Below are 16,521 nucleotides of genomic sequence, written 5' to 3' on the forward strand. Positions count from 1 at the left end.
AAACAGAACGTAGAAATTTTTCTTTTCTAGTAGCGTTAGCTACCCAATATGATTTTGAGTTTGAAAAGAGTTTGCTAGCATGTCAGGTGGAGCTTCACTGACTAGCTAGCTTAACGTTAAACCACCATGATGCACAGCATGCGTTCATTTTGTGAATTCACATTTCTGTCTTTGGTAACTGCATTAGGTTTTGTAAGCGTTGTGGCAATAATACAACCATGCGTTGACAGAAAATGTACTTTTAATACTTAAGTATTTTTAAAAGCAAGTACTTCAATACTTTAACTTAAGTAAAAGTTTGACTGTACAACTTTCACTTGTATTGGAGTAACATTTGACCAGTGGGATCTGTACTTTGACTTAAGGAATGAAGTTGGGTACTTTGTCCACCTCTGACTTTCCATATATCTAATACCCTAGGCTGCAGTAGGAACTGGAGTTCATAAATCAGTTTAATAGGGCTATAAACTATATTCATTTTTAGATTTATGCATGAAAATGAAAATAGGCTATTTGTATGGGTTTATGATTTTGATAACGGATGTTACATCCTAAAAAATGGCTGCTTTCTACACAAGTGCACTGAATAATAGAGTAGAGTGTGTTCTAGTGGACTTTAGTTCTGGTAATGAGAGCTTTGAGATTTAGACTGACTTCCGCAGTGATGTATTCGAGGCCACGCCCATTGTTATGGCGCTTCCGGACTGGACGGTGTGTTTACTTGGTGTCGCTGCCTCGATTTGTGGGGGCTTTTGTATTTACCGTCTCCTCAGACGCCCTAGGAGAGGTCCATGGAAAAGGAGTGTTGTTGCGGATTTGATGGCGCGCACAGAGAAACCGCTGTTTTGGATAGCGTAAGTCGGTGTATTTTATTTATATTTGAAGGATTCATTGATTTTTATTTTTTGGTTACAGTTTCATTTTCGTGAACTGTTATGGTTCCAGAGACAGGCGTGATTAGATTAGATTAAATTAGATTAGATTAGATCAGATCAGACATCACTCCACATCCACTGGGTTTTCATCCAGAGTCGTGCATCGTGACAGGAGGGATGTTTAAGGTTTGATATTTTCACGGTATGATAACCAAGACTTAAAATATCACGGTTTCCGGTGAGAGGGTGTCTGTGCACCTCCACACAAACTGATGATAGAAATTAAAGAGGGAAAAAAAAACCCTATGACAAAATCTTTGTACTACAGTGTATTTAGATATCTTTGTATATTAAAGGGATATTTGTCGGATTTTTAAAGCTAGCATTGCCCATATTCATCATTGTCATAAGAAAGGTGTCATTTCTTTAAAATATACTGTGTATATAAGGGGTATTTAAATTGGAATTTTTACTTTGAATTTTGGTGACTGACCCCTTGAAAATGGTTCCTCCAGGAACCATGACGTTTCAGTTGTCAAGACAACGGAAAAACTAAAATACAAATACAAGAGCATTTTGTTTTGTGCACAAGAGCATTGTGACGTATCTTTCTGTTTTTGTATTTTAGTTTTTCCGTTGTCTTGACAACTGAAACGTCATCGTTCCTGGAGGAACCATTTTCAAGGGGTCAGTCACCAAAGGGTTAATGGCACTCATCAATTCACATCAAACACAGTCAACAATTCACAAACTGAAAGCTAAAAGGAGGAGGTTGTTATGGTTTCACCTCTGTTTGTTTGTGTTTCCAATGTAACTCAAAAAGTAGTAAACAGATTTTGATGAAATTTTGACGAAAGGTGAGCCATGAGTCAATAAACAAGTGATTTTAGATTTTCATGCAAATCCAGATATGTACTGTATGTGGATCCAGTTTTTTTTTTTTGGTCCGTTCCCAACGTAACTCAAAAAATAGTGAACGGATTTGGATGTTTAGTTTTAGTATTAACCTCAGTTCAAGTCGTCGTCTTCTTCTTTTGGCTGCTCCCGATTAGGGGTCGCCACAGCAGCTCTTTCATCTCCATTGCTCCCTGTCTTCCGCATCCTTCTCTACCACACCTCCCACTTTCATGTCCTCTCTCACCACATCCATGTATCTCCTCTTTGGCCTTCCTCGTTTTCATGTGCCTGGCAGCTCCATCCTCAACATTCTCCTTCCTACATGCTCTGCATCTCTTCTCAGGATGTGCCCATACCATCTCAGTCTCATCTCTCTTCGCTTAATTCCCAAGCTCTCCACATGTGCTGTCCGTCTGATGTGCTCGTTCCTTATCCTGTCTGACCTCGTCACTCTCATCACAAACTTTAACATCCTCAGCTCCGCCACCTGCAACTTCGCCTCCTGTCTCTTCGTTAAGGGTACGGTCTCCAATCCATACATCACAGCTGGTCTCGCTACTGTCTTATACATCTTACCTTTCACTTTTGCTGGGGCTTTCCTATCACAAATGACTCCTGAAATCCTTCTCCAACTGCTCCACCCTGCCTGCACTCTCTTTCTCACCTCGCTATCGCAGCCCCCATTTTCCTGCACAGTTGACCCCAGGTACTTGAATTCACCTCAGTTCAAGTGATTTTTAATTTTGATGGTGATATGTGGCTTGGTGGAGGTATGCATTCTATTGCATGCTCTTCTAGTTTTACTTATGAATCAATTCACTAATTAACATTGCCCAGGTGGCATTACACTTTACAATTTTAAAGGGAACTGAAGTAATTTTTAAACTTGCTTTATTTCTTAATTAACGTTATTTAATTACGTTTTCGGTTTTAGTAACCTTATGTCGTGACTTGTATTGGCAACTAATTGCAATTAAATATTATACTTATCGGCCTGTTCGTTTTTTAGCCATGTTGAATGTAGTTCGTTTGCTCCACGGCAGGCGTCTCTTATCTGCGTGATCTTCACGAGACTTGTGTGAGACTTTGAAACGTGAAGTATCAGCCATTTTGAAAATTGTTTTCCAAACTAAATATTGCACAAAAATGAGTTTAAATGACGATTACTGCCTACTTTTTTTCAAACTTTCCTGATTGTTATCAAAACAAACAAAACTTCCGGCTTGATTACGTCAGCATTTGAAAGAGGGTGCGTGCGTCTTTTTTTGCAGTTGCGCTGAAAGAAATCAAATTAAAAGTCTCAAATTTGATTTAATAAAAGGCAGCGGCAAAGAAGAAAGTATTCAGCCTTGATTTAAAAAAACTGAAAGATGCAGGTACTTTGTATTGATTAATGTGGGAAATACACTCAGTATAATATGGATTTATTATTTTGAAAACCCACCAGCCGACTGATCTGGCATGTTTTAATTGTGTGACGGTAGTGACGTAAATACCAGCGTGACGGATGAGTGTCTGGAAGCGTTTTTTCATTTTACCAATGAGCTCACTATATAGTCCTCTATATAGTAATTCCCTTTGTAGGGAGTAGTGAATGAGTGAGCGATTTCGGACACGGAACGTTGGCAGATGTTGGTCACTTTGATTTCCGCTGTACGTTTTACTTCCGTCCTACGATGCCTCATACAGGTCTCAACGAATCTCGTTTACGGCCATTGCTTTGACATATGGACTGATATATTACATGGGATATTTCACACACTCATAACTTGCTATAGCAGTGACAAAATAGCTATCAAAAGTGCATTCCTATATTTAATAAAATGAGATATATAGAATTTTGATTAAAAAATTTGCCTTCAGTTCCCCTTTAATCATTTCTGTGGATGGTAGGCAGGATTGGCTGTTGCATAATTCAGTCTACGTTTTTGGAGAGGTTCAAGCAGATGAAAATCTCTAGAGTAAGGAATTCGGTCAGGTAAGAAAATAAACGTGTATACGGTACATACAGTGTAACAAGCTCAGTAATTCTGAATTCTGTAACAATTCTGAATTGTTCTATAATTCCGACTTTCATACTGACACGAGAATCAGCAATTTTTTTTAAATATACACATTAAAAAAAAAGAGAGAACTGTTTGCTATAAATCAAACTGCATTTAAACAAAAATTGTTTTATATGGTGATTAGGAGCTAACAGATGCCACTAAATGTCTCACGTATATCATATGTATAATATGCCACCTGTATAGGTCATGATAATATGCTGATGGCACTGAGAATACAATTTTTGGCAATTAGCTTTTTTTGTTTGTTTGCTTTTTAAGGCGTCATAAGGTCTTTAAACCACATTAAATCAAGAAGAAGAACTTCTAACACAGTATTAAAGTCATAAAGGTTTGTTTTTATCCAGGTACTCTCTATACACACGGACCAAACTTGGCTACATGTTTTACAAACGGCAGATGAGAAAAGCAAGAGAGAAGTACCCAACTGGCCACTCGAGAACGGAGCCCACAACAATAAACGGTGAGGAGTAATATCTGTGATGGTCTATCATTTTCAAAACTATTTACAGTATATGGTAGAAAATGTCAAATTCATTATGTGAAGGGTTTGTTGTGCTTTTTAGTTATTTATAGTTATATTTAATATCAGGGAACATCCAAGAGACAAACCATTTCCTGTTATTGCTAGCATTATATCAACAATAAACTGTCTTTCCCTCACCAGTCTCGCTCTTTCTTTAACTTAATAAGACAAAAAAATTCAGTTTATTGTGTTTCTGAGAAACAAAGTTGTCAGTTCTGAAGACTGTCCTATAGCAGGTGATGACACTCAAGATTCCTTCCATGGATTTAAAATAAATATCTACTTCCAGAAAGCTTCACCATATCAATGATATGTTTTTCTTTGTTAAATAACACCTCTTTAATCAGTTTATTATTAGTCTTCGATTATGAGGTGCCTCTGCCATGGAAGTCCACGTTAATGGGTTATTACAAAAGAAACTCTAGTGTATTAGAATGAGCAGATTAATATAAAGCTGTCATTCGAAGTACAGTGAGAACTCTTGCTAGAGCTGCTCTTGTATAAAATTATTCCAGACTTTGAGATTTGAGCTTTCAGCAGCACCATGGTGTAAGGCTTATTATTTTACATTTATTACCAGTATATATACTCGACTAAACATGTTCTTATTTGTCATTATACTTGTATTATCCTAGGTATCAAGATCATTCCATTAGCCATCCTGTCTGACAACTACAGCTATGTGATCATTGACACAGCATCGGATCTTGCCGTGGTGGTGGACCCTGCTGATCCTCGCTCTGTCCAGGTAAGGCTGTGTGTCCTCTGAAACTATTCGAGGACATGGTTTGGAATAAAACATCCCTGCTTTCTCGCAAAGGTTTTCAAAATTGTTTCAATTTATATCTGTTTAATTTTGGTGTACTTTTTGTATTTGGAATCCTGTAATGAAAGCACTGGGATTTGATTGCGTTTTTTGGGAGCATATTCACGTGATTTCATGATTTTCTATTTTACATCCACACAGAGTTGTCTGGAAGAGGAAGGGGTGACTTTAGAAGCTATTCTCTGCACACACAAACACTGGTGAGTAAAGAAAGGAGCTGCTGGCCTTGGCCCAGGTTACAGAGTTTAGTTTTTGAGTCGCCTTCTAATCTAAGCCATGATAAGGCAAGTCAAGGTTGAGGGAATAAATCCACATCTGGCCTTGATGTGTTTGTAGTAGAGTAATGTGGAATGTAAACCACGGTTCTCTCTCACAAGCTTGCATTTCATGTGTGCATGATTATCTGATGTCACCACACAGTATGTACGGTATGTATGCATGCATATGTTTCTTGATCAGGGACCACAGTGGAGGAAACAGATATTTAAAAAAGCAACACAGCTCGTGCAAGGTGTATGGAAATGCTATGGATAACATCCCTGGTCTTACACAGTAAGTGCGTTTCACCAGTGGATTCTGATATTCAGCCTCATACTTGGGCTTTCTGGATAGCCTCAACAATTTTATGACACACATTGCTGTCTGTCAGTAGTGGTACTACTGTTGCTATATATAACTCTAAGCTCTCTGTCGGGTTGTCTAGTCCTTTAACAGACAAAGATGTCATAGATGTTGGGACACGGCTGCAGTTTAGGGCTTTCTACACCCCTGGCCATACTGTAGGTCACATGATTTACCTTCTGGATGGCAGAACTTTTGGGGGTCCCAGCAGCCTCTTCTCAGGAGACCTGCTCTTTCTCTCAGGATGTGGTAAGTCTGAGGATGTCAAAGGTCCAAACACGTCAATTAACTGCATGCCATCATACCCTTCTCCGAAGGCAAAAGGCTGCATTTATTAGTTTTGCCAAAAATTGTTGCTTAAATGTTGTTTTCATGCCATTTCAGCTCCAACATCTGGTTATAAAGTGTCTATTTGTTTTGTTTGGACATCAGACTTGAGTCATTTCGTTATGATTTGCACTCTAGTGAAGAATAGCTGAAGTTTTTGTGCTGTAGTTATTCTGTTTAGTAAACTAGGAACAGTTGGAGTGAAGGGTGCAGCTCTGGATTGGTTCAGGGATTACATTTTAAATAGATCCCAAATAGTAGCTGTTAACGGAACATTATCTGATGTCATGGAACTATGGTGTGTACCACAGGGCTCTGTACTTTGACCTGTTTTGTTTATTATATTTATTAATGATCTGGCTGATAATGTAAAGAACTGCAAAGTAATTCTTAATGCAGATGATGATAATAATAATAATAATAATAATAGGTTCAATTTAGGGCGGCACGGTGGTGTAGTGGTTAGCGCTGTTGCCTCACAGCAAGAAGGTCCGGGTTTGAGCCCTGTGGCCGGCGAGGGCCTTTCTGTGCGGAGTTTGCATGTTCTCCCCGTGTCTGCGTGGGTTTCCTCCGGGTGCTCCGGTTTCCCCCACAGTCCAAAGGCATGCAGGTTAGGTTAACTGGTGACTCTAAATTGACCGTAGGTGTGAATGTGAGTGTGAATGGTTGTCTGTGTCTATGTGTCAGCCCTGTGATGACCTGGTGACTTGTCCAGGGTGTACCCCGCCTTTCGCCCATAGTCAGCTGGGATAGGCTCCAGCTTGCCTGCGACCCTGTAGAACAGGATAAAGCGGTTGGGATGATGAGATGAGGTTCAATTTATATAGCGCCTTTCTAAAAACCCAAGGTCACGTTACAATTGTAGACAGAAGAAAAAAAAAAAGAAAAGTCCACCAAATAGGGGTCAGGATGTCATTCCAGTGGTGTAGCAGCCACAGTCCCACCAAAAGGCGCACGAAAACAAGTCCCACACCGCCAGCACAGCCGCCGTGACGCCGCCAGCAACATTGTTCGAACACCATGCCATAGATCCACAAAGCGAGCACAGAGGCACCGCCATGCAGAGTGCTGGTGTGTCCCAAACCACCTGCACAGCTGCCGCGACGCCACTGAGCAGCATCGCTCGGAACATCACGCCAAGCATTAAAGCACAGAGCCCTGGACAACCACGATGTTAAAATGAGCAATGAGCTCACTGCAGTCCATAGCTGGGAGCACAGGCATCACCCACGGCGAACCAAGTCCTGGAGGAAACCGACGCCCAAAACTGGGTCCGGAGCTACACCACATCCGGCAGACAGAAACACTCAAATAAACATCAAACTACACAAACACACAGAAATGACACAACTACAACCCCGATTCCAAAAAAGTTGGGACAAAGTACAAATTGTAAATAAAAACGGAATGCAATAATTTACAAATCTCAAAAACTGATATTGTATTCACAATAGAACATGGACAACATATCAGATGTCGAAAGTAAGACATTTTGAAATTTCATGCCAAATATTGGCTCATTTGAAATTTCATGACAGCAACACATCTCAAAAAAGTTGGGACAGGGGCAATAAGAGGCTGGAAAAGTTAAATGGCTGCAAGTAGCAAGTGGGATAATAAGAACTCTTGTATCAAAACACTTGACTTTGGATACACACCATGGGCCTCATTTAAATCAAACCATGGACAACCACGATGTTAACTTCCTTTCATAATTACCAAAGTGTTTTTTTTTCCTTTAAGGCTACTTTTCTTTATACTTGTGTGTGTTGATAAAATACCAGTTATAAATGCAGTAAATTTATAAAGCACAATCGTGACCCAGCTGATTCTCATTTAGTGATGGCCACAAAAGGCAAAGCACACAGCTGAAAATGGCAAATAAATGGCAAAAGCGCACCTCCTAAGGGTGATTCTGTGCTAAATATTCCAGTAATGCCACATAGCCAATGCAGCTACTACAGATACTAATTATGACATACTACTAGTAGATTTTTATACATGGTAAGAGTTAAACAAAATGCTTTGTAGAATTGGTAAGGTCTTTATAGCCTGTCCCAAGCCATGAAGGTCATTAAAGCATTCTTTACCTTTTTAGGGCGAATGTTTGAAGGCACTGCGTCAACAATGTTATCATCACTGGACACAGTTGGCTCACTGAACGACAGCACTCTGCTCTGGCCTGGTAAGGCTTGAATGTAATGCATCGGACTCCTTATCTTTTACAGCTTTCCTATTGATCTGTCTTCCATTGATGTCAATAGCTCATCTAGTGTCCAGGTTATGCCTGAGACCTGACATGGCTATAAGGGTATAAGAGACGAGTGCCAGTGATGGACTTTATGTTGAAAAGCTGAATTCTGTAACACTCATTCATTCATTTATTTATTTTAAGGCCATGAGTATGCTGAAGATAGCCTGCTGTTTGCTGCAGAGGTGGAGCCTGGTAATGTGGTGCGTGACCAGAAGTTACAGTGGGTCTTGCAACAAAGAGGGCAACGACTGTGCACAGTGAGGGAGTCTTCTATAGTTAATTTAGCTTTATTCCTATTGCATCTTTATTGTGTGTGTACAGTGGTGCTTGAAAGTTTGTGAACCCTTTAGAATTTTCTATATTTCTGCGTAAATATGACCTAAAACATCATTAGATTTTCACACAAGTCCTAAAAGTAGATAAAGAGAACCCAGTTAAACAAATGAGACAAAAATATTATACTTGGTCATCTATTTATTGAGGAAAATGATCCAATATTACGTATCTGTGAGTGGCAAAAGTATGTGAACCTTCGCTTTCAGTATCTGGTGACCCCCTTGTGCAGCAATAACTGCAACTAAACATTTCTGGTAACTGTTGATCAGTCCTGCATACCGGCTTGGAGGAATTTTAGCCCATTCCTCCGTACAGAACAGCTTCAACTGTGGGATGTTGGTGGGTTTCCTCGCATGAACTGCTCGCTTCAGGTCCTCCCACAACATTTCAATTGGATTAAGGTCAGGCCTTTGACTTGGCCATTCTAAAACATTAACTTTATTCTTCTTTAACCATTCTTTGGTAGAACAACTTGTGTGCTTAGGGTCGTTGTCTTGCTGCATGACCCACCTTCTCTTGAGATTCAGTTCATGGACAGATGTCCTGACATTTTCCTTTAGAATTTGTTGGTATAATTCAGATTTCATTGTTCCATCAATGATGGCAAGCCATCCTGGCCCAGATGCAGCAAAACAGGCCCAAACCATGATACTACCACCACCATGTTTCACAGATGGGATAAGGTTCTTATGATGGAATGCAGTGTTTTCCTTTCTCCAAACATAACGCTTCTCATTTAAACCAAAAAGTTTTATTTTGGTCTCATCCATCCAAAAAACATTTTTCCAATAGCCTTCTGGCATGTCCACGTGATCTTTAGCAAACTGCAGACAAGCAGCAATGTTCTTTTTGGAGAGCAGTGGCTTTCTCCTTGCAACCCTGCCATGCACACCCTTGTTGTTCAGTGTTCTCCTGATGGTGGACTATTGAACATTAACATTAGCCAACGTGAGAGAGGCCTTCAGCTGCTTAGAAGTTACCCTGGGGTCCTTTGTGACCTCGCCGACTATTACACACCTTGCTTTTGGAGTGATCTTTGTCGGTCGACCACTCCTGAGGAGGGTAACAATGGTCTTGAATTTCCTCCATTTGTACACAATCTGTCTGACTGGATTGGTGGAGTCCAAACTCTTTAGAGATGGTTTTGTAACCTTTTCCAGCCTGATGAGCATCAACAACACTTTTTTTTTCTGAGGTCCTCAGAAATAACCTTTATTCGTGCCATGATACACTTCCACAAACATGTGTTGTGAAGATCAGACTTTGATAGATCCCTGTTCTTTAAATAAAACAGGGTGCCCACTCACACCTGATTGTCATCCCATTGATTGAAAACACCTGACTCTAATTTCACCTTCAAATTAACTGCTAATCCTAGAGGTTCACATACTTTTGCCACTCACAGATGTGTAATACTGGATCATTTTCCTCAATAAATAAATGACCAAGTATAATATTTTTGTCTCATTTGTTTAACTGGGTTCTCTTTATCTACTTTTAGGACTTGTGTGAAAATCTGATGATGTTTTAGGTCATATTTATGCAGAAATATAGAAAATTCTAAAGGGTTCACAAACTTTCAAGCACCACTGTACATGCATGCATGCATGCATGCATACATACAGTACCAGTCAAAAGTTTGGACACACACCTTCTAATTCAATGGTTTTTCTTCATTTTTATTAATTAAAAGACACTTCATGTCTTAAAGTAATGATGGATGTCGTTTCTCTTTACTTAGTTGAGCGGTTCTTGACATAAGAATTTGGTGCACAAATTTTCAAATCAACGCAAGGTCAAAAATATACCCACAGCACACCTAATATTTGGTTAAATGTTCGTTAGCAAGTTTAACCTTGATCAAGTGGTTTTGGTAGCCATTAACAAGCTTCTGGGAGAATCAGAACTGGGTGATATACCTGAAAAATGTGTCACAATAAAATATTTCATTTTCATCTATGTTGATAATTATTGATAATTTTAAGACCTATTTTTAATAATTACCATGAGAAAAAAGGTTGAATTTAACCACTGTATTTTGAATTTAAACAACTTGCATTTATCAACAATTTCCTCATTGTCTGCAGTGTTTCCTCACACATAGACTTTACTTGGGTGTACCACCCAGGAATATTAATGGCTGCCAAAATATATTTGGCAACCCCTTTTAGCAAATAAGTATGAAGAATGTTCTGTGAGGGTTCTGGATGCAGTGCTGTCTGAGGGATCAGAGATCACAGGTATTCAGCTTAGGCTTGCGCCCTTTCCCTACCGAAATTCCTCCAGATTCCTTGAATCATTTAATGATATTATGCACCACAGAGGGTGATGTATCCAAATCCCTTCATATCCCTTTGAGGCACCTTGTTTTTAAACATTTCAATAATTTCCCCCATGCATTTGTTGACAAACTGGAGATCCTTGGCCCATCTTTGCTCCTCAAAGACTAGGCATTTCCTGGATGTTGATTTTGTACCAAATCATGATTTACAATCACCTCTACCTGAATCTACCAGCTGTAGTCAATCGTGATAATTAATAAAGTTAAGAGGCCTTGGCAAGTTGACATTTTAGAACTTTCAGCACTGCTGAATTAATAAGGTCATTGGCTGTGTGTGTATTTTTGACCTTGTGAATGAATGCCGAATGAATTAACACTTGTGCACATAAATAAATAAATAAAGAGGGTTTTGTACAATCATCCTGCCACAGAAAAAGAACATTTCAAAGAAATTACCATGACATTCATGTCCATGTATATGAACTTCTGACCACAACTGTACATAGGCTGGCTAGTTTCAGGAAGGAAAGTATAGTTTCACTGGAACATAGCCCAAGTGAACTCCTGTGTTATCATTTTAAAAAATAATTATCCTTTTCTCATGCTAGAGCCCATCTACTCTGGAAGAAGAGAAGCAGTACAATCCGTTTTTGAGGAGCCATGCTTTGGACCTTCACCATGCTCTGGGCCTGCAGCAGAACCAAGATGAGGATTGGACTTCGTATAGGGCCCGAGTTTTAGAGGAGCTACGCAGACGAAAGGACATTTACATGGGCCGATAAGTGCTTAGATTTGGAGGAAGAAACCAATATAAACCATTCCAGTTGGCCCTGTTGTATTGCAACATAAGGAGCTCACACACAGAAATGTAGACTGTGAAGTGTAGATTGCACACTGATACTAAGCTGTATATGGGCATTATTAGGATGCAGATGGTTGAACACTGAGGCTAGGATGACTATGTAGGAGGGGTTCCCCCCCAGGCTTTGTAGAGTGATTTCTATTCTAACCTAGATTAGTTCTTATATTTAAAATATATAAAAACGTAAGCATACCTAGCTCTGCACAGAACAGTACTGTTTATTAAAGCTTCCATATGAACTGATTTGTATATCTAGTAGGCACTTTGCATTATGTATTCCTACCTTATACCTATGTTTACACACCATTTCATTAGGTATACATACACTCTAGAGCCACTTTGTACATCTGTTATGCACAGTTGGTTGGACCCCCACCCATCCAACCAACCAGAGAGACCACTACCGCCCAGATACTATTTGGATAGTGGACCATTCTTTACACAGGAGTTACATGACCAACAAGGCTAGTTATCAGTGTAATGAAATAATATTAATGGATTATAAAGAGATGTTCATATAATATGTCAGGAAGGAGTCTCCAGTGTCACCATGTTCTAACAATGAACTTTTTCACCATGGGAAAGTCTTCAGGATGGGGGACTGTGATGTTCCCATAGTCTTCCATTTCCAGTGATGTGCAGATGAAGAATTGCACATAGGAGTAAATTAGCTACAATAAGTAGACTTTATAGTCAAAGGTATGTGGATACTTGAACGTCACACCTACAGTGTATGAGCTTGTTGAATATCCCATTCCAAAACCACAGACATTAATATGGAAACCTATTTCATGAAGTTCCTGTGCTGAGGTTGCTTCCAGAGGTGGTTTGGAACTCCGTAGTGAGTGAGTTCAGCGGCCTTGTGAGTTTGCATGGTCTACCACTTTGTGGTGGAGTTGTTTGCTATTAGATTTTCACAATAATAGTGCTTAAAACAGACCGGGACAGATCTCGCAAGACAGGAACTTCATAAACTAACTTGTGACAAATGTGGCATCTTGTGACAGTGCTATGTTTACAGTCACTGAGCTTTTAAGTATGACATATTTTACTGCCAGTGTTCGTTTGTGGAGATTGCATGGCTATGGGGTTGATTTTATGCACCTGTCAGCAATGAGAGTGGCTGAAACACCATAACGCAATAATGAAGAGGCTATATAGTATAACATTTACACTTGCCATAATGCACCTATTCAGTAGGTCTTGATAAAAATGCTATTGTTCCTTGCAAAGCTAAACTTAATACCGTAGCCACCATAAATGATGTACTGTAGTGATTTTTAATAATGAACCTTTTGAACAATGGTACTAGATGTACTTCCGTCCCCCCCCCCCCCCCCCCCCCCCCCCCCCCCGTGAACATTAAACTGAACAAATATGATTTTGTTTTCTCTGTGGTGTGCTTAAAAGGTGCATCGTGACAGTAATAACTGATTGGTAGAAATTGCTATAGTATGGAAGCCCATTTCTACAACCATTATAATGAGAAGGTTTCTCATAATAATGAATTTGCTCATAATTATGACTTTCTATCTCATAGTAATGAGATCGTATCTTATAATTATGATATAGAAAATCAAATGATTTACTATCACAATTATGACTTGTAATCTCATTAAGTTCTCATAAGTTGAGATTCAGATATTAAGTACAACCCCGTTTCAGAAAAATTGTGAAATGTAAATAAAAATAGAATGCTATTTTCAAATCATTCAAGCCCTGTATTTCATTGAAAATGGTACAAAGACAAAAAAAAAAGTTAAACGTGAGAAATCTTTTTTTTTTTAAATATAAACAGCAACATGTTTCAAAAAAAGTTAGGACAGGGCAACAAAAGACTGGAAAAGTTGTGTAATGTTAAAAAGAAATTAGGTTAATTGGCAGCAAGTAATTAACATCTTTGGGTATAAAAAGAGTATCCTAGAGAGGCGGAGTCTCTCAGAAATAAAGATAGGGAGAGGTTCACTGCTCTGTGAAAGAATATGAGGGCAAATAGTGCAACAATTTAAGAGTAACATTCCTCAGTGTAAAATTGCAAAGAATTTGGGGATCACTTCATCTATGGTACATGTCATTAAAAGATTCAGAGAATCTGGAGAAATCTCTGTAAGCGAGGGACAAGGCCAAAAACCAATATTGGACGCCTGTGATCTTCAGGCACTCAGGAGACACTGCATTAAAAATCGACACAATTCCATGACGTGGGCTCAGGAACATTTCCGAAAACCAACGTCTGTGAACACGGTTTGCCACTGCATCCATAAGTTCAAAAACCATATATAAACAATATCCAGAAACACTGCCACCTTCTCGGGGCCTGCACTCTTTTATGATGGACTTGAGGCTAAGTGGAAAACTGTCCTGTGGTCTGACATTGAAATTATTTTTGGAACTCATTGAAATCACTGCATCCTCTGGGCTAAAGAAGACAGGGACCATCCAGCTTGTTATCAGCACACGGTTCAAAAACCAGCATCTTACATGGGTAGGTTGCACATCTAGGAAGGCACCATTAATGCTGAATTTTATATATATATATATATATATATATATATATATATATATATATATATACACACAGGTTTTGGAGCAACATACTGCCATCCATAGGAAAACATTTTCAGGGATTTATTTCAGCAAGACAATGCCAAACCACGTTCTGCACATATTATTAAAACTGCATGACTCTGTAGTAAAAGAGTCCTGGTGCTAAACTGACCTGCCTGCAGTCCAGGCCTGTCTCGCATTTAAAACATTTGGTGTATTATGGAGCACAAAATACAACAAAAGGAGCCCCTGAACTGTTGAGCAAATTAAATTGTATATCAGGCAAGAGTGGGACAACATTTCACTTTCAAAAACTACAGCAGTTTGTCTCTTCAGTTCCCAAACGTTTACAGAGTGTTATTAAAAGTAGAGGTCCCAACTTTTTTGAAATGTGTTGCTAAGATCAAATTCAAAATGAGCATTTTTATTTATGTTTTGCACAGCATCCCAACTTAAAAAAACAAAGAAAAAAACTGGGTTTATAATAATTTTGAGAAAATGTTATCATTATTATAAAATAGCATGTCATCATTATGGCACAAATCAGTTATGACATAGTATCATTGTAATCAGGGGTGTTAGAAGCATTTTTAATGTGTGTGTGTGGGTGGGGGGCACTGGTGGGGGGGGGTATGTTCCTTTGTTCGTGCTATGAAACACTTCCACTGCCTGCAAAGTCTGGGGCGCCTGGGCCCTCCCCTGGCCGAGCCGGGGGCCTCCAGAGCCGGGCTTGGGCCTGTTGTATAAAAGCCACCCGAGTGGAGCCCCGCGGGGAATAGCGTCCCCTGGCCGGGTTGCTGAGCGGGCCTTCCCGGCGCTGGTTCCCTGGGGAGAGGTCAGAGGCACCTGCCTGCAAAGTCTGGGGCGCCTGGGCCCTCCCCTGGCCGAGCCGGGGGCCTCCAGAACCGGGCTGGAGCCCTGTATAAAAAACGAAACCTAAGCGGAGCCCCGCGGCTCGCCTCGGGGCGAATAACGCCGCTAGGCGTGGTGCTAGCGCGCCCTGCCCACGCTGGTTCTCTGGGGAGAGGTCAGAGGCATCTGCCTGTGAAGTTTGGGGCGCCTGGGACCTCCCCTGGCCGCGCTACGGGCCTCCAAAGTCGGGCTGGAGCCTCCTTTGTTTTACCATGGGCGTCAGGCAGGAAAATTGACAAAGTCCCACACTCAGTTTTACCATGGGCGTCAGGCTGAAAAAAAAAAAAAAGACAAAGTCCCACTCTCAGTTTTACCATGGGCGTCAGGCAGAAAAATGACAAAGTCCCACAGTTCAGAAAAATGGCAAAGTCCCACACTCAGTTTTACCATGGGCGTCAGGCAGGAAAATTGGCAAAGTCCCACTCTCAGTTTTACCATGGGTGTCAGGCAGAAAAATGACAAAGTCCCACACTCAGTTTTACCATGGGCTCCAGGCGGAAAAATGACAAAGTCCCACAGTTCAGAAAAATGACAAAGTCCCACTCTCAGTTTTACCATGGGCATCAGGCTGAAAAAAAAATGACAGATTTAGTTTTACCATGGGCATCAGGCTGAAAAAAATGACAAAGTCCCACTCTCAGTTTTACCATGGGCGTCAGGCTGAAAAAAATGACAAAGTCCCACTCTCAGTTTTACCATGGGCGTCAGGCTGAAAAAAATGGCAAAGTCCCACAGTTCAGAAAAATGGCAAAGTCCCACTCTCAGTATTACCATGGGCGTCAGGCAGAAAAATGACAAAGTCCCACAGTTCAGAAAAATGGCAAAGTCCCACACTCAGTTTTACCATATAGCATACTTTACGACTTTATAATTGTTTTGTTTTCTTGAGATCTCGAATTAGTTGTGTTGTTTTCTCGAGATCCTGAATTAATTAGAGTGGGGTAATACGCCCCCGGCCTGTTTTACCCAAAATAACCACCAGATGGCGCAAAGTTACATTTCTATTGTTGCTATGGACTGGCTTGACAATGGGGATATACAAATATCCACTGTGGATCGCATATCAGCAACGCAGCGGAGAGAAATCAAATTTCATGGTGATATAATTTTCAGATATCAGTAAAACTGTATTTAGATAGCTGCTATTTCGTCAGATATCACAGCTGTGTATGTGGTATGAGTAGACAAGTC

General features: G+C 40.1%; 1 protein-coding gene across 2 annotated transcripts; it reads left to right on the plus strand.

Moving 5' to 3' along the window:
- The first annotated feature begins 690 nt into the window (after positions 1 to 690).
- On the plus strand, positions 691 to 13,198 carry pnkd (PNKD metallo-beta-lactamase domain containing). 2 transcript variants are annotated; one of them, XM_060918957.1, is made up of 10 exons: positions 777 to 854; positions 1,504 to 1,562; positions 4,186 to 4,301; positions 5,000 to 5,112; positions 5,332 to 5,390; positions 5,650 to 5,742; positions 5,894 to 6,060; positions 8,237 to 8,323; positions 8,534 to 8,649; positions 11,618 to 13,198. In XM_060918957.1, the coding sequence occupies exons 3-10, from the start codon at positions 4,220 to 4,222 to the stop codon at positions 11,789 to 11,791; spliced, it is 891 nt and encodes a 296-aa protein (XP_060774940.1). In that variant the 5' UTR covers positions 777 to 854; positions 1,504 to 1,562; positions 4,186 to 4,219; the 3' UTR covers positions 11,792 to 13,198. The 2 variants fall into 2 exon arrangements, with proteins under 2 accessions (XP_060774939.1, XP_060774940.1); XM_060918956.1 differs by lacking the exon at positions 1,504 to 1,562 and having other exon boundaries at positions 691 to 854.
- Positions 13,199 to 16,521: the final 3,323 nt, after the last annotated feature.

The sequence above is a fragment of the Neoarius graeffei genome, chromosome 4 (assembly GCF_027579695.1).
Source record: "Neoarius graeffei isolate fNeoGra1 chromosome 4, fNeoGra1.pri, whole genome shotgun sequence".
Lineage (NCBI taxonomy): Eukaryota > Metazoa > Chordata > Actinopteri > Siluriformes > Ariidae > Neoarius > Neoarius graeffei.

Bases quoted from the DNA above. Each gene is read 5' to 3' on its own strand.
- pnkd (XM_060918956.1), top strand. From the start codon at position 691: ATGGCGCTTCCGGACTGGACGGTGTGTTTACTTGGTGTCGCTGCCTCG. The intron at 6,061-8,236 runs GTAAGTCTGAGG...TTACCTTTTTAG, and splicing joins GCTCTTTCTCTCAGGATGTG to GGCGAATGTTTGAAGGCACT. The intron at 8,650-11,617 runs GTGAGGGAGTCT...TTCTCATGCTAG, and splicing joins GAGGGCAACGACTGTGCACA to AGCCCATCTACTCTGGAAGA.